Below are 25203 nucleotides of genomic sequence, written 5' to 3' on the forward strand. Positions count from 1 at the left end.
ATGCAGCATGTTTTTAGTGGACAGCCTGCTGGAGGACTGAGGGGAGTCTGGGCTGTAAATTTCACACACGTTTGAAGTAGGTTGTATCGTAGCTTGCATGGCTCATCTCAGATTGTTCCACGGGATCACGCTCGGCCCATGTAAGAGATTAAAAGTGTATGTGTACATTCCCCTGGGGGGGGGAGTCTTCTCAGTGTGCTCTGGTTATCCAGTGCGATCTCTTCCTCTTTCTTCTGTGTCCTGTGGCAGCACAGATCTCTGGTCCTCATTGGATCTGTTTCCAAAACAGGAGTTGGGAATTTTAAAAACAGCATTGTATTCATTTATTTATTTATTGCTTATCTTGCATCCTTTCATTTTGCATTCATGCTGTTTTTCTTATAAATATCCCCCTCTTTATCCTCCTCCTCCTCAGCTTTCATCCTACCAAATTGCTTTTTCTAAACCTCTTATCCCACATTCACCCATCTGTGACCCCTCATTTAACCTCTCACAATAATGGTAAAGTTATTTTACTCTTTAATTAAGGGTGTTTTTATCCAAAATGGGGCAAAGTGAAGAATCTCCGCCTTTCACTGCACCCTCTGAAGCTTTGAGTTTGTCTCTATCACTCTTGTGGGTGTAAATCAAATACAAGTGATACTTTTTTTTAAACATTTTTCCATATTTTCCCACATTTTATCACCTCTTCACTCCTCCTCCTATCCTTGATCATCTCATGCACCCTCCCTCCTTTCCATTTCCTCACTTCTCCCCTTCTGTCCTCCTCTCTTTAATCCTCCCTTTCCTTTGTTTCTGTTAGCTGCTATATTAAGGCCCCTCCAGAGAGCCGTGTGTGTGTGTGTGTGTGTCTGGATGTAGTCGGTGTAGCTTGTTGAAAACAGTTGGCGTTGAGCTGTTGACTCACATAATGGCATATCTGAGGGGCATTAGGCCGGCCAAGAAGCACACAGCAATTACATGTTTGTTGGCTCACTCTGGGAGGTGTGTGTGTGCGCTGTGGTGAAAGACTGTCCCTACTTTACAGCTCCATGTTACTGACTACCTGTCAGCACATGAAGCACGAGGGAGGCTCCCTCAGTCTGTGTGTGTGTTTGTGCACATATGTTAATGATCACCTGTCCAGACTTGAGAGGATAATGAGACCAGAGGAAGCTCTGCAGCAGGGCTCTGCTCGGGCTTCCTCCTCTTCAGTGTCACGATCAGCAGAACTCCGTTGACCACACGTGTTCTGGATCGTCTTGGCTGGATTTCCTTCCGTCTGTAGAAGCATTACGTTCGGCACTGGCACTCCATCCCACTTAATCCTTATCATTCATTATTTCACAGTCAGAGATGCTGCTAGTTGTTTGAATGTTTTTATCAGGAAAGTGTTGCACTCCAAACAGCTGTTCAATCATTTCGCTTTAGGCAGGTTCCTCCTCCTCACTGTCTTAGTTGTCGAACTAGGAACCCTCCCAGGTTGCACTGACTGTGGCCCCTGTGGGACGACGCTGTTCCCCACTCTGACTGCAGCAGTGGCTCTACAGCAGCAGACGGCAGATCCAGTTACAGCAGTGCTGTGGGAGGAAGCAGCGAGCAGTGGAATCCAGACTGCAGCACAGGTTGTCCTGATTATTTTAAATTGAGGCGATGACACGTGATTCTTTTTGTCCATACGTGCTGATGTGAGAATAAACATGTAAACTGAGACAGTTTGCATATGTTCGCACAAAGCAAACTGTCACATGGACAAAATGAAGGAAGAGTGTGCTGCAGGAGCAGCAGCACTGCTGTGTCACACGCCACAGCCCTTTTTTAATTGGCATGCGTCTAAGAATAGGAGGTCTTGTGTCAGGCCAGACCAGACTAGTTACTGAGCTTTATTCACAGGGCCAGGCCAGCATGGTTTTGGCCCGGCAGAGTCCGGTACAGCCACAGCCAGTCCAGTCTTGAATGGGGCCATCCAAGTTCCTTGAGGTCGTACATCCTGCCAGTAGGTCCACGTATAACCCTTTAAAGTGGACCTTTTCTGCTCATTTCCAACTCTATATATTTATTCTTGGACTCTGCTGGAGTAGTTTGCGTGATTCACAGTTTAAAAAGCCTCATTTATCTAACACTGGGCCTTGGTGCAGCACCTCAGGTCATCCACTGAGCAGCCTGAGCCTTTAGCTCACAGGGGTTACATGTACATACGCTGACCATACTTAAAACTTTTAATTTGAGCTTCCAAGAGAGTAACAGTGCATCTGTGAGACAAAATCAGGAAAAGCATCTTAACCATAGCTATCATTGCAAACCGGGTGCAGCAGCCTGCAGCAGTTTCACTCTGACACAGCTGATTGTGTTCTGCTGTGTCACCTGCTCTAAGCCTCTTTATCATCTTTCTCATTTCTTGCTGCCTCTTCCTTTTTTCTTCTTTCCTTTTTTTTTCCCATTTCCTCTTTTCAGAATTTTAATGACAGGAGTTACTGAAAATGACTAGTGTGCAATTAAATTTTCATTTTAGTTACATTTTTATCTTAAAGTAGATTTGTAATTGTATTAAATATTGAGCTAGATAGTTGTGGTTTCTTATTTTTGGCCGTAGATATTTGCAGGAGAAACGGTGCAGCGGGTGAGCGCCGCTGTCACAAAAGGCGTAAAAGTATGTGTGAAGTCACAGAAGCCACGTCTCTTCACGTTTGAGCCCCGTGCTTCAAAGCTCGAAGCTAGACGTAACAGTCGTGTTATTGGACGGTTAATTGCACATCGGTTCAGCAGTTCTGCCAGCGAACACCTCTGTTTCCACCTGTGAGCTCACCTCGCTGCATGTCCGCGCCTGCCCGGCTGGAAGCCTGTTTTACTCGCTGACTGCTGCCAGTACAGAAGCAGAGTGTGAGAAAATCTAACTGACATGCAGCGTGTGTGGTTTCACAACCTCTGCATAGGTTCTCTGTTTGTATATTTATAAACTGTGTGTGTGTTGGGGGGTGCACTTTGATCACGAGTGTGAGATGGGCTGAGAATACATGAATCATGAGATCTCTGCAGGTAGCAGACCGATGGAGAGCCGGAGTGTGTGTGTGTGCACTTGCTTTAATAGTGAGCTCATCAGTGCTGGGAAGAAAAAGGGTGTGTTTGATATAGAAAACACACACACACCCACACACTGCTGACGTCGCACAGGGAATTTAAGGCAGTTGTGCAATAAGTGTTAAACCGGACCCATTCTTTCGATTAGAGAAAGACACACCCTCATTTTACATGTTTGTGTCCAATTAAGGTATGTAGTCAGAAAAATTGGACATGCATTGAAGAGAGGGTGTGGAAATTACTGGTGTGTATGTATGCTTGAAATTCAGTTGAAGTGTCTGTGTGTGTGAGAGAGAGAGAGGGAGTAAGTTGGATGTTGAATTCTTGTCTCAAAGACATTCCTGTCTAAGGAGTGGTGTGTGAGGGTGATGGACAGCATCACTCCGTACAGACCTGCACGCTCTCACTCACGTATATGGTTGCTGTGAGTTCCCCTCTCTTCAAATTGTGATGCATATTCTGTAGGGCTGCAACTAATGACTATTTTGATAGTCGATTAGTCATCGATGATTAGTCGACTAATTGGATTATGAATCACATAATTATGAAATGGCACTTATTTAGCTATCAGCTTTTACATTTAGCGTAAGGTTATTTAAAATGTGGTAAACACATGGAAGATGGATACTTACTTCAAAAATTTTAATCAGGTTTGCTGCTGATATAAATTTAACGGTCCATTTTTCCAACCATAAAAAAAATATATACTACTTTTTCTTCCCTGTAAAACAAAGTTGGCACAGGTTCACCAGTAGCCGCATTGACTAAACGTGCCGCTGAATGCTATCCGGTCTTTAAGTCTGGCGTCATTTCCGGGTCCAAATGCTCCTAAATAAACAGCAATGGCATAACCAATGACTGTTCACTATTAAAGATGATTGTAACATACCTTATCAACTGCAGCCATTTCTGCTTCTCTTTGTCATCGTTAAAATGACAGCTGAGTTTTTTTTTTTTTTTTTAAATGTCTATGGTTAAAACAACCAGGGACACGGCATTGCGGCATATTGATCACGTGACAGTTTGGACCCGGAAATGGAATTCTATGTCAGTACTTAACCGGATTGCACATGTTTGAAGCTCGCCAGAGATAGATGGACAGGAAGACGTCTCACTCCGTTTAAAAAAAAAAAAAAAAAAAAAAAATCATCAGTAGTAATAAACGACTATTATCGACAATTAAATTCGTCATCAATTATTTTTATTGTCTATTATTGTCGACAATGTTGACCAATTGTTGTAGCCCTAGTATTCTGACCCTTTAGGCTCAGATCACAGATGAAAGATGAGAGTGAGAGAGAACCACATCAAACAGCTGACCCTATTAGGCTCCACACTTGTGGAGCACTAAAGCTGTATATGAACAGGCCTGAAATCTTGGACAACTTAACCACCTCCAGATACCTGCAGTCACACTTTTGACACACACAGCAGAACTGCTGCTGCTGGTGGTGATGATGTATATTACCAGAAATGAAATGAATCCATGGAAAGATGTTTTTGTGTAGGTCATGTGCTCTTCAGAGCTGGGTTACACAAGGGAAATAGTTGTTTTTGTGTTTTGCACAACATTGGTAAATTTTTTTATTTTTTTTTTTTTTTTATTCAGATGACGAGCTCATCAAAGTTTGACCCAATTTAATCAAAGCTGCTGCTGACACACAAAGACGTTCATGTCAAAGTACTCCCTCATACTTCCTAAATTAGACACCGGAGCTGCTGGTTTAGAACAAATCAAAGTTTAAGTATTTGACTCGTTGAGCTGACAGTGTGAGATGGTGATAATGCTGATGTGGTTTAGGGATGCACCGATCCGTCTGTGTCCAGTTTAGGAAAGCCTCATCATCCTCATCCTCGCTGTTCAGTTGTGTCGACTTAAGTAGGCTACAGTTTGTGGTTAAAAGCTGTTGGTGTCACAGGTGTGAAATGCCCCTCTTTCCTGTTAGCATCCTCCATGCTAGCTTAGCACACAGAACTGAACTTTAATAGATCTGTTGTCGTGGACAGCAGTCAGATATCCAGTCCAGTGGGGACCCAGTGGACTTGGTGAATTCCTACAGCTGGTGGCAGTGCCCATCAGTTTGGCAGTCCTATGTAGAAACCAGATTTATGAAATTAATATAAGATACATTGTTGATGATGGTGTGATAAAGGGATAAAAGACTTGAAGTAGCATACTTTTAAATGGTGGTTTGGGGGGGGTGCACTCTAATGGTAACATGTAAAGGTGAAAGAGTGGTGGTAAGCCAACACATACAGCTGTGTGGTGATCACTGCTGCTGCAGTTATGTAATAGACAACAGCACGAGCTTCCGGCCTGAAAAGTAAACCTCCTTAACGCTGAGATCCAGCTTTACTCTTCCCAGACCTGCACGGCCTTCAGCCGGTTATCCGTGTCCTCGGCTCCGTCAGAAATCCTCTGATCTTATCCGATGTGTGCAGCAACACGTGGACAGGTTTAACAGGATTCACTGGCACTCTGTTACCTTTGAATTGTCCTTAAAGTACATTACACCCTCAGTGTAAACTGCAGCTCTTGACATGAAAGATTCTTAAATGTGGGGATAAAATAAGACAAATTTCCAAACTGCTTTTGACATTTTGCATTTTAAACACATTTAAACGCTATCCAGGAGTTAGATGATACATGCTGAATAAGGTATTAAAGGTTGCTGAATGACCTCTGTGGCAGCAGAGCTCTTGTAGCTGCTCTTTCTTGCAGTGTCCCCTCAGTGTCTGACCTTTGACCCTGGAGGCGGACGATGAATTTATCTGTATTGCCAGTACGGTGCCTGCTGCATCGCAAGCATGATGACATCAGCAAAAGTAGATGTCACTGTCAGTGGAGGTCTATTTCTAACTGTGCTGTCTGAACAGGAGAAGACCACAAAGTGCTTCACCTGGTCACACAGCTGCTCTACCTGCTGCTGTTTGGGGCTCCTCCCCTCTGACCCCACCTGCCCACTAGGACAGGTGCATTCTGTCTTATTTCACACGTGATAATCAATGAAAAACAAAAGTCACAGTCGTTCCCGGTTACTGTTTCTCCACTCACTCATCCAGACTAGAGGCGGAGCTCACAGGAAGCCAAAGACGACCAAAACAAATCGAGTGTCCAGGTGTTTGAGAAAACGTTCAGTCAAGACATTTTGTAAAAATGTTGAGATTTAAAACTTGGTTCACTGTTCAAGTTAAAATTAGGCTTAGGTTCAGGGTTTGTTGAGGTGCTTGGTACAGGAAATATGAACATAAATGTCTTCTGTAGTTGGTTTAGTTTGGTATTTATTTTTAGTTCTTTTTAATTTGGAACTAAACTGAAGTGAAGAGATTTAGTTTCCTCAGTGGGTTTCCTGGTTTCAGTTCTTTTATTGACCTCTTTCAGTGGTGAGACTAAAGAAGTTCAGTTATTTTTAGTACAAACAGCACTTTGTGTCAGACTGTCTCATGAAACATGCAGCAGAGACTGGTTGTTACAAGTTTGAGCAAATTGTCAGTTTTGATTTAATTTCTAAAGTCTAGTTTTAATTTTTATTTTGGTTTATCAGCTGGTTTTATTACCACCCTTGGATTTAGTTTAGTTTCAATTGACTATAAAAGAGCAGGCAGCAGCAGCTCTAACTTGTAGCCTAAATATGTGAACGGCCCATCCAAACCTCCTCAAACATGGCGCTGCACTTGTTCAGCTCCCCAGGAGTTGTCCTTAAGGTGGATTGGGAAAAACGGTGGTGGAGACCAGCAAAGAAGTGATGGATAAAAATGGGGATTCCCAATTAGCCTGATGAGCACTGATTCTGGTGTGGATCGTGGATGGATAAAATTTGAAATATTGCATAAAACATCCCAAGAAGTGCAAGAAGGCAAAGGTGTTTGTGCGTGTTCTTAAAGCACCGCACATCACAAGCATTACCTGTTTCAGGTGTGAATGACAGGCGTCAGCCCTGAATGAATGATGGGAAATGGGTTCAGTAGGGCACATTGTATGAAGCCTTTATAAACATAAAGGTTGAGTCACCGTGAGGTGAAATGCACATTGAGAAGCTGGAATGTGTCAGAAAAAAAAAAAGAAGAAAATGAGTAAAGTGACGTGTCTGAATGACGACAGTTTGGTGACAGCTGAACGTGTGCAGTAATGAATGCATCTTCACTCTGATTGTCTGCTCAGTGCTAAACATATCTGGAACTTCCTGTCATTGCAGTGCCACTTCCTGCTGCATTGTGTGTGTGTGTGTGTGTTAATGAGGGCATTGTCTTTTTTTTAACTCTTCCCCTCCTTCCCACCAACCTTGCATGTATGTCCCTTTTTTGTTTTTGTGAAATGTATCTCCTCCTCCTTCCTCTCTGTTTTCACACTCATTTAGTGTCTCTCTGTGTGTGTCTGTCGGTTAGAGGGGGTTGGTATTGGGTGGTCACAGAGAGGGAGGGGGAGCCGGCTGAGGGAGAGCGCAGGGGGCTGAAGGGTGCCATTATCCACGAGGCTCAATGGGCGCTTTGTGCCGGTGGCCACAGTGGGACGACGGGGGAGAGGGGCAGGGCGGCGGGCAGCACCCTGTCATAATGTTTATGAACACACAGCGCAGGAGACGTGGAGGAAAGAGGTGTATGTGTGAAGTCGACTCATAAACTTTCATTTCATTTGGGCTTTTCTTTATTTCATCTCATATATATAAATTGTTACTACGATGGAGGCTTATTAAATATGACCAGAGATTTGACTGAGGTCACCGTATGTATAAGTAATACCTGTGAGCCCACCTGCTGTATGAGGGGCAGCCAATCAGAATAAAGCTGGCTTAAAGAGGGAGGAGCTAAAACAGCTTATTTCTAACAGAATGTATTAAAATGATTATTTTGTGCTGTGAGTCATGTAAAGCTACTCGAGACAAATATAAAAATAAAGAATCTGAAATGAGTAGAGTAGGTCCCGTTTTAAAGTTGGGAAGCTATCCAAGTTGTGTGTTTGAGTCATAGTTTACATTCTGGGTTGTGTGTCATCTTCCGAGTGTACGGATTCACATACTTGCTGAGAAGCTCATCCTTCGATCTTTGATAAGTCATCGGGTCTTTAAAGAAATCACAAAAATGTCCACCAGTAATTTCTCTGAGCTCAAGGCTGCTGATCTGGTCTTAATTCACAAAAATAAACCTCATGGTGTTTCTCATTTAATTTCCTGTCACATAAGTATAAATACTGTTAGTGATGGGTGCTCATATTGACTATTAAATAATGAGGTCAGTGTATGTACAAGGAGTCCCAGTCAAAAGCTCAGACTGCAGACTGCTCTAAACGGTTTTCCGGTCTTGGCTGGTGACGGGAATATCCCTAATATGGTCATCTTGGGCACACACCTCTGACAGTGAGTGCAGAAGCCCCACCCACTTGCTGTTCAAACCTTCTGTTTGCAAGTGAGAGCCAATCAGATGAAAGGTTACTTAAACCGGGAGGAGCTAAAACTGCGTGTTTGGGGAGGAGTTGAGAGGCCCAGGATGAGTTAAGCACCTTTTTAAGTGTGAATCATGCAAAGCTCCTCTAGTGGAGTCCAAAAATAAAAATATGCAGCTGGAAATGAGCAGAATAGGTCCACGTTAGGAAGCTGGATCCACATAATCTCTCGTTCACTGTGATGATGGTGGCAAAATTTATAGGAACTTTTTTGTTTTATTATTGTTAATCAGCACAAACGCAGGAGAAGTGGTGCTGCAGTTTTGTTTCATTTTCAAGCTGCTGATGGGAAAACTTTCCCATCACCTTCACTTCTCATAATGGACTGTTCCTCTTAAAGCTGTATCTACATTTCCAGTGGCTTCATGCTGCTTGAAACCCTGTAATTTATGTATTTGAGAGCTCTAAGAAGCAATCTTTGTGTTGAAGAATGAGAAACGGTCCTTTGACTCTCAGATTGCTGGAAGTGTGGATGCTCGACCTTCATGTATTTCAGTCTCGGCATTTTCAGGCACCTTCCCTAACTTGCATAACAAGTCATGTAACAGCGAATGCTTCCGAGTGTGTTTGACACTCTGATGCCCTGCAGCTGAGATATTTAGCGAGTGGCGTGACACAAGCTTGTTTTTAAAACAAAAAAAAAAAAAAATCTGTGGCGGCTCTCCACGGTCCCGTGCCCACCTCGGTGCCACGAGCTCCTTTCAAGATAAAATGATTAGAAACACATTGGTGAAGAATGCTGGCTAACCAGAAACACACATACATGGTTTTCTAACAGCGGTTGATGTGTGTGATTTGCTGTGTGTGTCTTCACCCAGACGTGTGTGTGATTGTAGGCATCATGGATGTTTAGTTTAACACCTGGCTGAGGGAGCGGTGTGATCAGCTATAAGATGCCCGAAGCATCAAGTGTTAAATGCTAACTCTGCATTTTCATGTGCGACTTGAATGTTTGGAGACACTCACTCTTACCCACTCAAATAAATGGGTGTATGGGGGGGGGGGGGGGGGGGGTGGGGGGTGCGTGCGTGCAGACTTTTGACTGGTACTGTAGTTAAACTTTCCCCTTTTCTCCCTCCACTTCCTGTCTTATCAAAGTGACTCCCTGACCTCCCTTCCTGCCCATTGAATTTCATATTCTTTCACTCTCCATTCAAAGTGGTTTATTATCACAAAAGCCACAAAAACATTTTGACCCAGGTTGCGAGTAACACCGTTTGTCCTTGCTCTCGTGCAGACATTCACGGCGTGGTGCAACTCCCACCTGCGGAAAGCCGGCACGCAGATCGAAAACATCGAAGAGGACTTCAGGGATGGGCTCAAACTCATGCTGCTGCTCGAGGTCATCTCTGGTGAGTCACCTTACGACCTCGACAATCTGGAGTCACCAGAAAATTAGGCCGGGTGTAAAAGTTTTTAATTAAGTGCCTGTAATAATGAAGTGTGTTTGGAGTGAGTCATACAGAAGCCACAGGAAAAGCCGTCCAGCCCACCGCACAGTCGTGCGTCTCAAAGGGAAAAATATTTTCAGATGTGGATGATGCACATCTCTGTCCCCTCTGGGGTGTAGTCACCCAGTTTCCAACCTCAGTATTGATCACAGGCATTTAAGGACACAGTGGGAACTCTGGGCTGCACAGGCTGAGGGTTTGTATGTTTAATTGCAGGTTGTAGCTGTTTGTGTTAGTGCTGCTGTCATCCAATAATGACATTTGGCCTTGGATGTGGCTTTCTTAGGGTTAGTGTTCTAACTTGCTTCAGTTTGGAGTGAAGTCAGTGTTGCTGCTGTAACTCTAAGCTCCCCCGACTGTCGCTCTGCTCAGCCTGTGGAAACGTGCTCCGCTCTCAAAACCTCAGCTGCAGCTAACCGGCTCTTTTCTCTGTGTGTGTGTGTGTGTGTGTGTGTGTGTGTGTGTGTGTGTGTGTGTGTGTGTGTGTGTGTGTGTGTGTGTGTGTGTGTGTGTGTGTGTGTGTGTGTGTGTGTGTGTGTGCAGGCGAACGGTTACCCAAACCTGAGCGAGGCAAGATGAGAGTCCACAAAATCAACAATGTAAACAAAGCCCTGGACTTCATCGCCAGCAAGGGAGTCAAACTGGTGTCCATTGGAGCAGAGGGTAAGTGTTCATTCACAGAGGCCCAAAGAGCTGCACATTACTGCCCGCATGAGAGTGTGAACTTTGAACTTGTACAAACTGCAGACCCAGTTCACTCAAATGTTTGAATCTGTGGCAAAGAGAGAACAGTCATGTTGATTTTATACTCAGTGCTGCGCTTTGGCTCATTAATGGCCCTCAAATGGGATCCGTGAATTGCAGCTGTAATGTGAGGGAAAGCGTTGAAAGCAGAGAGGATATTGAGCTGCAGCAACATGCGGTAAAACCGATAAGCCTTTTAATGCACAACTACACTTCAGTTTTCTTTTTCAGCGCTTTCTAGCAAAACTGTGTTTACGGAGCTGTAATATTTATTTAGCTGTGCAGCAGAGCAGCATCCATACAGACGGGGTTCAGACTGTGAAGTGCAGGTGCAGTTTGTGTGGGTCCTCCTCCACCTGTTTGTCATTTTGTTTGGCTGAGTCTGAGTGTTTTGCTCATAATTTGCATCAAAGTGTTGAGTTTGAGTGGCCAGGAACATGTTGAGACATGCTGTGCATTTATTTAAAGATGAAGTTGAAAAATAAAGTCAGGCGGGAACTTTCAGATTTGATTGAATGACCCATTAAAACCAAGTGTTTCCACTCAGCAGCCGTCTTGGTCACACCTCCTGGCAGTTGTGTGATCTTCTGTATGAACAGGGAGAGCGGCTCAGAGGCTGACTTCAGTGGTCATGGTGACAGTATATGTTTAGCCAAAATAATGTATAGAAAGTATAATTTTTAGCTTCATTAACAGCTCCGTCCAGCTCTGCTCATCCCACAAGAGCATTGAACAAATGCTAAACTAATTCATGCACTGGATACAGACACACCTGCCATCACATGGCTGCAGTTATCAACCTCACCGGGGTGCACACGGCAGCACAGCACCCCAGCGGGCTGATGCACTTCCTGTGTCAGCTCTTAATTAGCTCCTTGGGGACGGGGACAGAGCGGCCGCCATCTTTAGCTTTTCACAGTTCTTACAGATTTCTTCTCAGCAAGTTTTATGCAGCGTGTCCCCTGATTACATCTTCTGCAGTTAGTTGGCGCTCTTTTCTAAGGAGATGTTTTATCACTGAGCTTCTATGATAAACACACTTCATTGATTTTACACATCAGTATGAGAGGGGGGGACTACAGTAAGACACGTGTCTGCCATCCTGCCGAGGACGGAGCTGGACAACTGTATCTAACTCAGGAGTGAGTGAGTGTATTAGCTGCAGGATGGTGACCTTTCTCCTACTATCAGGGCAACCATGACATTCCTGCAGCATGCCGCTGCTGATACTGTGACCGTTGAACACAAAATGACACACACACACTGCACGCTGTAAACACACTCTTTGGCTTTCTGTGAAAGCAGCAGCCCGCTGAAGGTTGTCAGCTGGAAACAGAGAGAAAAATGCAAGTGTAGCAGATTGAAGAGGGAAAGGGGAAAAAAAACTGAGTCAGGAGGTTCGTCGCACACTTTTCCCTGCAAGAGATTGTTCAAATGGGAATGTGGCTCCCAGACTTTAAACCTGAAGCCCCCCCGCTTTTTTTTCCCCCATGCTGAACGTCTCTGCAAACAACCTGAGGGTTCACCTAGCTCAGCGGTGGAGCACACCTCATGGTCCTGTTCCCACCTGAAACCCAGCGCTCAGTGTTTCGGTGTCCTCTCCTCTGAATGGCTTTGCTGCAGTTGTTTGCTTTGCACCTGAGTGGCCAAAGAAATCACCTGGAGGAGGAAAACAAACCACGTCTGATTTAACTAAAAGCGTGGGTGTGAATGCACTTCTGGAGGTTGCTGCCGAAAGTGAAAGACCAGAGTTGGTTTGCTTTGTGGGTGGAGCCTCGTGCTCAGAGGGGAAAGAATTGGAATTTAATATTTAGATCAGCTGAAAGTCGAAGGAGGATCTCAGGTACAATAAAAGCCACCGAGGACCAACTCCCAGCTGTGAGCCGGTGTGAGATGAAGCAGGTGAAAGCATGAAAAGACTGATAAAACCTCTCAGAATGTCTCAGAGGTATGAGAGGAATCTGCACGCCTGCTCGTTACTGTAACCCATCATCATGCCGATAACCTGCAGACGTCATGGTGGTGGTAAAACTGAGAAAAGGATGTTTGAAAACTTTCGGGTTTTGATGTACAAGGCTTCATATGTTCACCTTAAATGTATTTGTTAGTTGTACTGTCAGATATCCATGCAGTACTGAAATAATCTGTCCTTTTTCCAGTGATTTCATCCTCACTGTTTAACCTGTACAGCACGCTAAACACTCATTAAATGCGTCTTTGCCAGTAAAAAGTGGTCTCTCCCAAGATTTCATTGATTTTTATGAAAGAAATCTTTGTCAGAGCATCACACTTTCCCTGGAAACGCTGGAGACTCAGCAGCCGTTAGACATTAAGTGTAGTTGTGAGTGGGTGTGTTGGCATTATTAAACAGAGCAGCAGATGTAGGATTGTAAAAACTGCAGTGATAGACAAGAATGATGGTCCTGGAGGTGTAACAAAGAAACATGGTGATTGACTAAGGTGTGTGTGTGTGTCTGTGTGTGTGTGTGTGTGTGTCTGTGTGTGTGTGTGTGTGTGTGTGTGTGTGTGTGTGTGTGTGTGTGTGTGTGTGTCATAGAAATCGTGGACGGGAACACCAAGATGACCCTGGGAATGATCTGGACCATCATCCTCCGCTTTGCCATCCAGGACATCTCTGTAGAAGGTACAGCTCTGTGTGATTCATATGCATGAAAGGATGCTGCTACATGTCATCGCCTTCACTTCTCCCTCTATTTTCTGTCCATCACTTAAAAAAAAAAACAAACTGTATCTGCCTCTAAACTCCCAGCCAGGTTTTCAGGATTAATTAGCTGACAAAGCCCAGCTGGGGAATGTGGCATTAGACAAGTCGACTACATATAAAAGCTGCGCCTGCCCATCTGCCATTATGAACCATAGAGTGAGCGTTATTGCTGTTGCAGTCTTGTTTTTTGGGACCAAGAAGGGAGCAGAGGCTTAGTCTGAATTAGTGTTAGCAACCTGCCATCCATAGGCTGAATGCATGCTATGCAAAGATGCAGATACCTTTTTAATTAGGGCTAAGCTACCTGCAAATAAAACATAAAACCTGGAGCACAGGCACCTTGGACAGGCTGAGACTTACAGCAGGTCATATTGTTTGCAAGATAATTGCATTATTTTAATGCTCCAAAAGGCACAACACCAAAAATAGAGTCCAGAGTTCTAGTTTAGGGACTCCAACTGGCAAAGGTGGGGCGTAGTTGAGGGTAGTAGTGCTGGCATTCACCTGTGTCTCAAAGCCTTAGCTTCACGCCTGAAAACAATATAAATGGTTTCAGAATGAGTTGTATAAAATTTCACCCTGTTTACATTTGTTATTAATGGGGAATTTGGCTAAAGAGTGCAAACCAGTTTTTGTAGCAGGCTATAAAAAATGTCATTTCATTGTAACAATGAAGTCTGTGGGGACTGAGAGCCAGCTGCAAGTTAGAGGAGCTGCACATTTTGGCACTTCTGCACTGGCTTCACACTCCCATAGAGATGTACAGGCTCTGGATGCATGTAGGAAGTAGAGTGGAAATAACAAGTAACACACAGACACACACAGTGGGGTGAGTAGTGATGAAATGACGCCAAGATAAAACAGGTGTGACTTAAACGACGGCCCAACAAACTACACATCACTAGCAGCATTGGCATAACTCATCACATGGTTATATGCATGAAATTACTCATTAATAATTTAAATTTTATCAGTGGATGTTGGGAAGTAAGTAGTTCAAATATTGACGAGTTAATTATCCTAGTTTAGTTCCATCCAGCAATCCAAATCTCAGTGAATTGAGAAATCCTCATCCGGACACGTTGTGTGACAGTGAAGCAGCTGATTGATCGTTTGTGTTAGTTTTGTGTTGATAAATGCTGATGTGAGACTCATTTCTCCTCTCAGAGCTGAACGGACTCTGCAGGCTAATTAAAGCGTCTGTGTTGAATTAACTGTGGTGGGTGTGGGCTGCTCCAGGGAAAAGTCACACTAGTAGTTCTCCATATTAGTGACTGATTTTTTTTGGTTGGTGTTTGTGGAGGAGCTTACAGCAAACAAACATCTTCATATTTTAAGATCTGCTCATGAGCACTGAGGCCGTTTATTTTCAGCACGCTGAAAACAGCCTGCAGTATTTGTGGGTCAGCGAGTGCGCAGCTAATGGACTCAAACTATTAAAGTATCTAAATTAATGTGATGGAGAGACCCCCCCCCCCCCCTCCCCAGTGTGCTTAGACTAATGAAGTCTCCCCCCCCCTGAATGTTTTCTCTGCAGAGACCTCTGCCAAAGAGGGCCTTCTCTTGTGGTGCCAGAGGAAGACTGCTCCCTACAAGAATGTCAATGTGCAGAACTTCCACATTAGGTGACGTACACACAGCCACATGTTTAAAGGCTTATTCTCACTTTTATAGTGTTGCTGTTATAAAGACCAAGAAAACAGAGAATCCAGTTGAGAAATCTTGTGGATACAGTGAAACTCTCCAGTGGCACTCATGAAATGTGTTTGTGGTTAACTCTGGTATGTGAGGAACTGTCCAGGATTTTTTTTTTTCCCTTTTACATGAAAAATACAGATCTGGGAATTTTTTTTTTATTTATTTAATATAAACACACCATAAGATTTGAGTTGGTGCACACAGGTGCCTGCAGATGTTTGAACCTTTATGGATTCATCGTTCAGCTCAGGTGCTCAGTGCTGTCCAAGAATCCATACCTGCTGGAGGAATGCTGTAGAAAGGGCGCCCCCTGATGGAGAAACTCAAACATGGCACAAGAGAGAATCTACCGGTGCTTTTATTAAAGTATTCCAATATGAAAAAGTGTAAAATATCTGAAGAACAAAATTCAGAAGCAGCTCACGATGATGACGCCCCCTCAGACCTACTAAAGATCATTCCATATTTAATCACTCACATCTGTTTGGAAATGACCCCCTCAGATGGGTCATTGGCAGATGTTTTTTTTTTTTTTTTTTTCTTTCCATAAATTAATTTTAGTATATTTAATAAAAACAAAATCTGGCCCCATGACAGACTGGTGACCTGCCGAGGATGTACGCTGGCTCAGAGTCAGCTGTGACGGGTGTCAGCCTCTCCTGGGTTAGAAGAGCAGTAAAGTGGACGGATGGATTTTTACACACATTTGAAATTTGATGTTTCTTACTTGATCCTATTTTTCCAGCATTTTTGAGCCCTCATAACTTCAAAAGTACAGGAGATGCGCACGTGACATTTTCAGGGCTGAAAAACACATTTAAACTTTATGACCAAATCAGTTTGACATGCCGAGTGTCACAATCTAAACACAAAATCTTGTTTTTGCCACTTGTTCTATTACCAGCTTATAACCATCAGCATCATGGAGGTGGGATATGTCATAGTTTTAATTAAGTGCACTAATTTAATGTCAGATACAAACATTGGTGCTGTGGATCTGTTTGCTGATACTTTACAGGAGAAAACGTGAACAGAGTGCATTTTGGGTAAATGTTTCATTGAGTGGGATGGGTATCAACAGTTGCTGATGCAGCTTCTGGTTGTCAAATAGAGAAACACTGGAGATCCTAAAGTTGACATCCTTGCAGTTTGAGCATGTGGCTCACAGGGTCAGGTTGCAGTCACTGTTTCTTTTTCATGAAATGACCCCACAGATGGAAAATATTTCACATCTCCTGTGTGTAATTTCAAAGTTAACTGTCTTTCATAAATTCAGTAAAAACTGTGGGTTTTGGTCCCAGCTGCAGGTCAGAACAGTTTTTGTGAAAGGGGCTAGCTGATGACGGTGACTCATAGGGCAGAAATGTGTGAGTGTCACCTCTGGCCTCTGTGACCTCCTGCCTCACACTGAACCCGCCTTTTCTCTCCAACAGCTGGAAGGACGGCCTCGCCTTCAATGCTCTGATCCACAGACATAGACCTGATCTCATCGACTACGACAGCCTCAGAAAGGTGGGCACGCACACCTCAGGCCTTTTAACCGAGTTCCCATTTTTGCTCAAACGCACTGAGAATTTAAATGCTGTCATGTTTTTAAATTGAGGTAGAAATGGGTTGTAACCAAAACCAGTGAAGATGCTTTTCTTAACTGGGGTGTTTGTTGTCTCCTGACTCTCGTTTGTCGTTTAGGATGACCCTGTAACCAATCTGAACAACGCCTTCGAGGTGGCTGAGAAGCACCTGGACATCCCCAAGATGTTGGACGCAGAAGGTAGGAGTTTATCTGAGTGTGCTGAATCTGCCTCTGCATGTCACAAATAACTGGCTGTGTTTTACGTGCACAGAACAAAGTGACTGCTTATAAAGTAAAGAGGGAGGTGGTGTCACAGAGCAAACTTTATTAACAATGCAACTGTTTGCAATTTTACACCAGTCTAATGAAACATGAAAGTCCATGTCTGCAGTGCGTGTGACTGCAGCTCCACTCTGACCTGAACAGGCAGCTTGTCACAGTGTTGTGTGTGTGTGTGTGTGTGTGTGTGTGTGTGTGTGTGTGTGTGTGTGTGTGTGTGTGTGTGTGTAAATGTGCCCCTGAGCTCCAAATCAGCAGCACCGGGCTCTCAGGAGACGAGGATCCGTGTTGCTACTGTGTTCTCAGAGCAAATGTGTTCATCTGGATGTGTGAGGATGATGAACACTGACATGTTTCTTTTGCAGGACCTTGTTATAATATTCCAGTTTATACTGAAAAAACTCCAACTTTATCTGAGCCGTGTGTGTGTGTGTGTGTGTGTGTTTGGGGTGTTAGCACTGAGTCTGTCCGCTTGTATTTGTCCTGTCTGGCTGTTAGCAGCTACAGCAGCTTGTTGTGTGTCTTGTCAAGTGTGTTTAATAAGCGTTTCTTACACGTGTGTTGTTTTTGTCTTGCCTGTATATGTGTGTGTGTGTGTGTGTGTGTCTTTATAACCACGGTCTTCCCCCGACTTGTAGACATTGTGAACACTGCTCGTCCAGATGAGAAGGCCATAATGACTTATGTGTCCAGTTTCTACCATGCCTTCTCTGGAGCACAGAAGGTACCCTCTGAGCCAAATGACTTTAACCTTTAACCTCTTACTAACAAGGTGCTGCTTCCTGTCCAGCATGGCCGCTCTCTGTCTCCACGGCGCTGTTGAGCCCTGTTTTCTCAGCGAGGATGCTGGATTTGTTGGGACACAAACAGTGTGAACATAAGTGTGCTGGTGAAAGCAGTAAATGCTGTGAGGTACTGAAGTGAGTCTGGAGACGACAGCTGAGTGATTGCTGTCAGCTTTTAGTTTAGAGTGAACCTAAAATCTGTCCGAAGGTAAACTGAACGATTGTGATGAAAAGAAACAAACTAAAAAAAAAAAACCCTCTCATTCAAAAAGTCTCCTGCTGGAAACAACATGTTGAAACCCAGTTTCTCCTGATCAGTTTAAAAGAACAAGATCAAACCTGATTGGTTCACAGAAACACTGAGTCTGTATGGTAGTGAAAAACATCCAACTGAGTCCCCTGACAGAGACCGATGATTACACAGGTGTGACTTCCTGCTAACGGAGGTTGAAACAGTGCTATCAGCTTTCTGGCGTGTGACATGCTGAGGTTCATCATTTCTGAGGATCAGTTCCTTCAGCCTCGGTGCATTTAGTGCTAAATGATTTACGTTGCTGAGAGTTGCATCTGTTAGCATTAACCTTAGCTTACATTCATATAGCACATTTAAAAACAGGACCAGGCTGTGCTTTCCTTACTAATATCAGAGTTTACTGAAGCATAAATGCAAAGCCTCAAACTCACATTAATATATTCACAAATAGAACAAACAGAAGGAAACCACATTAAACATAATTAAAAAGAACATTAGATCATAATTAAGCAGCTGTGCTGTGTTAATCTGAGGCGCGTTCACAGTCGGAGGATAAACTTTAGCGCACGCTCGTTCCCGAGCCTCAAACCTTCGTTCCGTTTTGTGTGTAATGTGGACTCTGATGCCACAAACGGACCCAAACACTCTGGTGTGACACACTTTCTTAGACAGTCAGAGGCCCAAGCTTAAAGCTGGTTGGCCGATAATGGGCTGCATTGAGACAAAGTTGGGCTCTGAAATATTCTCACATACCACATTTTAAACCTGCTTTAGGCAGTTTTTGTTCCACTTCACTTTTACATCCACAAAACGTCTAAATGCAGAAGCACATCATCTGTTCTCCAGTATAACTGTTGCAGCTTTTTCCACAACTTGCACGTTTAGGAAGAAAAGGTAGTTCCTGTTGATGTTGGGTGCTATTGTTGTCAGGATTTGGCTTGAAACACGATCACTTCCTTACATTCAGAAAACATTGTGTGTAAAGAGTTGAGCCTTCCCTTTAAATGGTGGGTTTCCTCCTTTTTTAGAGCAGTTCTCAGGCCTTTTGTGTACCTGTGACTGTTGTTGAAGAACTTCAGATGCATTTCATGATAAACATCAGTGATTTGCAGAAATGAGCAAAGATTAGAAAATAGGCGTCATGTTGCATGAAGGTTGACGAGCTCGCAGTGTTTCACTGCAAACACAGATGAGCTCATGTGGTGGGGGTGGGTGGGTTTGCTCCATGGACTTCTGTAGACAATTCAGTTCAAAGCTTTATTGTAATTGCACACAGAACAATGAAAGTGTGTTCCTCTGTGGCACTGCACAAAAACAGAAACAGACAATAGCAACAATAAAACCATAGATTATATTTATGTAACTAAGTAGCAGCACTGGATTAGTGCATATCTCAGAGCAGAATAATGGAAGAACTGACCATTCTAATGGCACCTACTCCGGTAGAGTAATCCACGGTGCGATCTCCCCCAGGATATTCTGACTGTAACTCTGACTCAGTTCACGCAGTCCCTGCCTTTATATCAAAAACTATTCTGGAGATATTAGCGAAGGAGCTTTCAGCTTCAAACCATGTATTTCTATAATTATGTCTCTGTGTGTGTGTTTGATATTGTGTGTGTGACAAACAGATTCTGCTGTTAGCTCGTGAATTATTTCCATTAGATCAGTGACTGCTGGGAGTGTTTGTGCCAAACTTTGAATTATTAGAAACAAACTCTGAAACGTCCAGCTTTGCTGCTTTTACCAGCATCATCATTTATTTATGTTACACATATTACACACAGTCCAGTTCACACGGAGCTTTTTCATTCACCAGCTGCTGCGCTGCAGTCTCATTCGGCTCCACCTGCACTTCATTTAGTCACACAGATTGTTACAGCTTGTCTGTGAAGACTGTGGCTTTCCTTTAGTTGTTGCCACAGCGGGTTTCCAAACATTATTTTACAATGGTCACAAAGGAATCCCTGTGAGGCAGCAGCTCAGACTTCACACTGCACTGAGCAGTCAGACCCCCCCCCCCCCTTTTTTTTTTTTTTAGACCTTTGTGATGTCATAGAGAGAGTATGTGTTGTAGAGCCTGAAGAGATTTCTTCAACCAAGCCGTTTGGCCCAAAGAACAGCTGAAACCCACTAAAACTGGCAGAAGAGGCAGTTTCACGTATCAGGAAGTAGAAGTAAAATATTTCTGTCTCTTTTACTTTAACTGCGACGGCATCTGAAGAGTTCGTTTTTGGATCTCAGCAGTTTTAGGACACTTTGAAAGAATATTCTCGTCCTTACAAAGGGAAGGTTTCAGACCTCAGTGCAGCACGATGTGCTGACATCAGTCACCTGCTCAGTGAACCAAATGAACCCATCAGGTGGTGAATGAACAGCTCTGAGTGACTTCATTAAGCAGTTCATGTGTGTTTGTGTCCCACACTTGACCCTGAGGCTCCAGTGTCTCTTGATTCTCTTCCAGAGAACTCTTCTGGTCCTCCTCTTTTCCTGGTAGTAGGAGGAGCTTGAAGCTGTGGAACTAACGAGGGGAGGGGGGGCACTCGCTGTCCCCCCCTCCCCCCACCTGACTCACCTTTCTCTCACATCCCGCAGGGGGCGATCAAAGTGTGGCTTTGGGTAGCTTTGGCTTCACTCTCTGTCTCTCTCTCTCTCTCTCTGTTCTGCTGGGTGATGCGTAGACATCGTGGGCACACTGAGGCCAGATGAGAAGGCCATAATGACCTATGTTTCCTGCTTCTATCACGCCTTCTCTGGCGCACAGAAGGTGAGCTCCTCACATGTCAGACTCACATCAACACGTCAGCGCTGCAAAGAAAAACTGCACCAAAGTTTCCATCATTCAGAAATGTGTTCATGATGTAAAAGTTAGTGTAAAAGTTAGTGCAGAGTGAGAAACGGGGATCAGTCTCCTGCAGAGTTCAGTTTCAGAAAAACAGGTGAAATCACTGGAATGTGCTGGAGTTTTAGCCCAGCGTTCACTAGATGGAAGTTTGAGCTACTTTTTATTTCACTGCTGTTGGACAGTTCCTGTCATTTAGTCCGGCTGCATTTATGGTGAGGAATGCTCTCATATACACTTGAACAGAACAGGACTGTGATGGCAACTCTGGGGGAAAAAAATAACACAACTTTTTTTGATGCTTCTGTTTCGGGTCTGTGGACATCAGCTATGTTTCCCTCAAAATGCTCCAGACTTTATGGATTTAAACCCTTGTATGGGCTCTGATCATCCATGCATGCTTTTGTGGGCGATTTTTGGCATGAAATTTCTTTGAGTTTCCACCGAGATCATGCACAGATTTTGATTTTTGAACGTCTCAGCTGGAGCATAAAACACATTTTATATTCCAAGATCCACGAGGATTCCTCCTCCTGGAAAGTGGTGAAACATCAACCTGCTGATGTGGTTTGGAGAAACAGAGCAGTTTGGATTAATTACTGTGGGAAACATTAGCTGATGTCTCTGTTCAGCTATTAACACTTTTCAAGCCTTTTTTGTAATACATGTTGTGTAATATGACTTATTGTGTGTTCTCTTCCATTTAAAGTATGACCTTTTAAGCTTATTGGACATGTGTGATGAACACATCAAAAGCAGAAGTTTTCTTGTACAGTAAATAAGACGTTGAATCAGCTTATCAAACTCTACTGTTCTTTATTTCAGTGGTACAGTAGTGTAATGTCCCTGCAGACGCACTGATGTGGACTGCAGCGCTACATGAACCTGTAACTACATGCACTGATTCCCAGGCTTTGAAGGGAGATGCATGGAGTTTGAAAATACACAGTCTGATTTTTGGCACATTGAACTAACCATCAAAAGCTGGAGCATGTTTTTTGGTAGTCATATAAAGCCCTGGTTTGACACGCAGCAGTGTTTTTGCATCATTTTAATAATGTGTGCCTAAACTTGGTTCGACATGCCTCCGTCACTGCCTGCGTGTGGAGTGTGTTCACACAGATCTGATCAGGCTGAGATACTAATAAGCAGCAGTAGACACTGATTTAATGCTCAGTTTAGTGACTTTGTGAAGCTTTGAGTGCAGAGTAGACTGACAGTTTCATCCAGTCACGTTGGCCGCTGCTCATCGCTCTTTTTCCTAATAGGCCGAGACAGCCGCAAATCGAATCTGCAAAGTGCTGGCTGTCAACCAGGAGAACGAGCAAATGATGGAAGACTACGAGAAACTGGCCAGTGACGTGAGTGCTGAAGCATGACGGATTTTGTAGAAAGGAAGACGACCTGTTTATCTGTTCTCAGCCCGTTTTCCTCTTTGCCTTCAGCTCCTGGAGTGGATCCGTCGGACCATCCCCTGGCTGGAGAACCGAACCCAAGAGAAGACTGTAAATGACATGCAGGTGAAACAGGAGGACTTCAGAGACTACCGCTGTGTGCACAAACCACCCAAGGTATAGAAAACTGTTGTAGAAAGTGTAACATCATTTCTTATCCAGTGTGCAACATTTGTTTTCCTCCAAAATGAATGTTATTAGCTCCTCAGCATTTAAACTCTAAAGGTTTGTATTATTATTATTTATACACTTTAGTGTGAGCCCCATTAGCTTCCACAGTGTGGCTGCTTGTCTCCCTGAGGCCCACTGGGGTTCATCAGTGTTTGGATTAAAACAAAGCAGAAATGGCTCTAACAATTTTCTCACGTCACTCCGACTTCTCCCCAAAATGTTTTGATCCTTCTAAACACTGATTCCTTTGCCGTAGGTGTATTTTTATTGTAACCATTAAACTTGGCAGGCGTTACATACTGTGTGTTGACACTGGCCAGTTATTATAGTGTCTGAGTTGCAGCACAAAGTGACTTCCTGTCCCAAGATTTGTTTCCAAATCAGCATCAATGCATTTAGTTTATCATGTGAACTCTCTGATGCTATAATTATCTCTGCGTCTGGAAGTGCAGGAGTTCCTTAAGCCTGCATTCTTTCTAATGGCCAGCAGGGGGCCTGCTCCTCTGGATTAGTTATACAGAGAGTCCTTCGGCTTCTTTGCTCTGTGACCTCAGTAAACATTTGAGGGCTTTATGCTCTTAATTGCTAGTTTCAATAAGAATTTGAAATACTTCATCTCATATTTGGAAATTCTGTTGTTGCAGCAGTGGGAGTAACAAAAGTATTACAGAGTTATTGCATGTGGTATGAAGGACTTCCTGTATCTTTGTGGCAGCTGAATCAGTCTGTCTGCCTGCTCTGTTTGGTAAGTGGTGCAGGGGGTGCTCAGGGTTATCCATGCTGACCTTCCTAAGCAGGTTATTCAGCGTTGGTGTGATTCTGCTCCCCCAGCAGACCACAGCAAAGTACACTGGACTCATCACAGTGACTCCTCTGTGGAGCTCTGTGCGGCACATCACCAAATCAGACGGCGCACTGCCCACTCCCTCACTGCTGTGGATGTTGACTGACATTTCCTGTCTCAGTAGCAGCAGCTGGATTTTGTTAAATACATTTAAGAAATCGAGTGATCCTCGCCGTGCAGTCATGTGTCTGTTTAGTGAATTATGGTGGAGACTGGAGTTAAAATATGCTTTATGTTGGGCCTACCTTGTGGCTGCACTCATTATATACAGAGCATGGTTTTGGAGCTTCAGTGTAAAGGGTATGCCTTGACCCTCGAGGCTCCTGATGATTATGCTACTCAGGATCCTCAACCTTTATACCTACTTGATTTTTGTTTTCCTCCCCCGGATGTGTTCACTGAGATGTTCCTGTCTGCAGGTCCAAGAGAAATGCCAGCTGGAGATCAGCTTCAACACTCTGCAGACTAAACTGAGACTCAGCAACAGACCTGCCTTCATGCCATCAGAAGGACGCATGGTGTCGGTATGTAACTCATTTTAAAGTGCTTCATACCTGAAGATGTTTGGCACTAATGGACCAGTTATGACTGCACTTAAAGCTGCATTAACCAACTTCATTATACTTTTCTGTCATACGGTTAACAAACATGTCCTGGATTAGCTTTAAGCTCTAATTTTTAAGTATTACAGCAGAATCCTCTTTGCTGAGGTTTGGCCTTTTCATTCATACATATTCATACAGTAGTTGCAGTTTTTAATCTGCAGTAATTCCTGCTGTTTGCTCTCAGGACATCAACAAGGCATGGCATAATCTGGAGGGAGCAGAAAAAGGCTACGAGGAATGGCTCCTCAGCGAGATCAGACGTCTGGAGAGGCTGGAACATCTGGCTGTGAAGTTCCACCAGAAGTGCGCCATCCATGAGTCCTGGACCGATGGTGCGTAACTGCTGTCTCACACATTCCTATACCAAATTCCATCCAGCTGATGCAGAGGTGGTGAGCTGTCCTCACTATGGTACCAAAATGCTCTCAAAGCACAAATCTGTCACATCTGCTCTGAATAAATGAGTTTTTTGCGTGTGCAGGTAAGGAGGCCATGCTTACCCAGAAAGACTACGAGACGTGCACCCTGTCAGAAGTCAAGGCGCTGCTCCGGAAGCACGAGGCCTTTGAGAGTGACCTGGCAGCCCATCAGGACAGAGTGGAGCAGATCGCCGCCATTGCACAGGAACTCAAGTGAGGAGGGAAAATCGAAGCTCTTTGCAGACGAGGAACCTGTTACACCTCTGTCTACGTCAGCACAGTTCCCTTTATGTTAATTCTGCCTTCATGTTCCTCATGCCTTTATTCAGACATACCAACAACATGCAGCGCTCGAGCTATGTTGTGTGCATGAACGTGCAAAGCAGGTCAGACTGTTCTCACATTGGTGGCTCTATTTTGAGGCCAAATCCTTTCCTGCAGGTTTGCAGTCAGACAGTAATTAAACTCAAGCGTAGTGGCTGTGCCTCAGTGTGAGGGTCATCTGTTTGAGTGGACATGCTGCTTGCTCCTGATGGTTCTCGTCTCCATGTCAGGGTTCATTTATTCTCAGTAATGAAGTTGCTTTGGAATCATCTTCGGAAACACTTACTGATGCTTTGTGCTGCTGCCTGATGCTGCTGGCATGTAATAAACTTTTCCAGTAGATCATTTCTGGGAATTCACTGGACTATTATTGGCGCTGTTGTCACAGCAGACATATGCATCCTCGGAGCCTCTGCCGTCGGACACGCTCTAGAAAAGTCAACTTAGCTTCTTTTTTCCAAACTCAGATTATCTTCATAACTTTATCATCATCTCAAGTTATATTTCATTAACATTTCAATCAGAAATGATGAGTAAAT

The 25203-nt window shown here is 43.9% G+C and overlaps 1 protein-coding gene across 7 annotated transcripts in view; it reads left to right on the forward strand.

Moving 5' to 3' along the window:
- The window catches only part of actn4 (actinin, alpha 4), a 64418-nt gene that overhangs the window by 30308 nt on the left and 8907 nt on the right, over positions 1 to 25203 (forward strand). For 4 of the 7 annotated variants that reach the window (XM_030743519.1, XM_030743525.1, XM_030743523.1 and 1 more), the window contains exons 2-13: positions 9735 to 9849; positions 10492 to 10611; positions 13250 to 13336; positions 14955 to 15042; positions 16549 to 16627; positions 16805 to 16886; positions 17606 to 17691; positions 22116 to 22208; positions 22293 to 22418; positions 23736 to 23840; positions 24106 to 24253; positions 24403 to 24553. In XM_030743519.1, coding sequence (XP_030599379.1) covers positions 9735 to 9849; positions 10492 to 10611; positions 13250 to 13336; positions 14955 to 15042; positions 16549 to 16627; positions 16805 to 16886; positions 17606 to 17691; positions 22116 to 22208; positions 22293 to 22418; positions 23736 to 23840; positions 24106 to 24253; positions 24403 to 24553 — 1280 coding nt within the window. Of the gene's footprint in view, positions 1 to 9734; positions 9850 to 10491; positions 10612 to 13249; positions 13337 to 14954; positions 15043 to 16548; positions 16628 to 16804; positions 16887 to 17605; positions 17692 to 20686; positions 20773 to 22115; positions 22209 to 22292; positions 22419 to 23735; positions 23841 to 24105; positions 24254 to 24402; positions 24554 to 25203 lie in introns of all 7 variants that reach the window. The other 3 variants (XM_030743520.1, XM_030743524.1, XM_030743522.1) reach the window with 1 other exon arrangement.

The sequence above is a fragment of the Archocentrus centrarchus genome, chromosome 13, assembly GCF_007364275.1.
Source record: "Archocentrus centrarchus isolate MPI-CPG fArcCen1 chromosome 13, fArcCen1, whole genome shotgun sequence".
NCBI classification, from domain to species: Eukaryota; Metazoa; Chordata; class Actinopteri; order Cichliformes; family Cichlidae; genus Archocentrus; species Archocentrus centrarchus.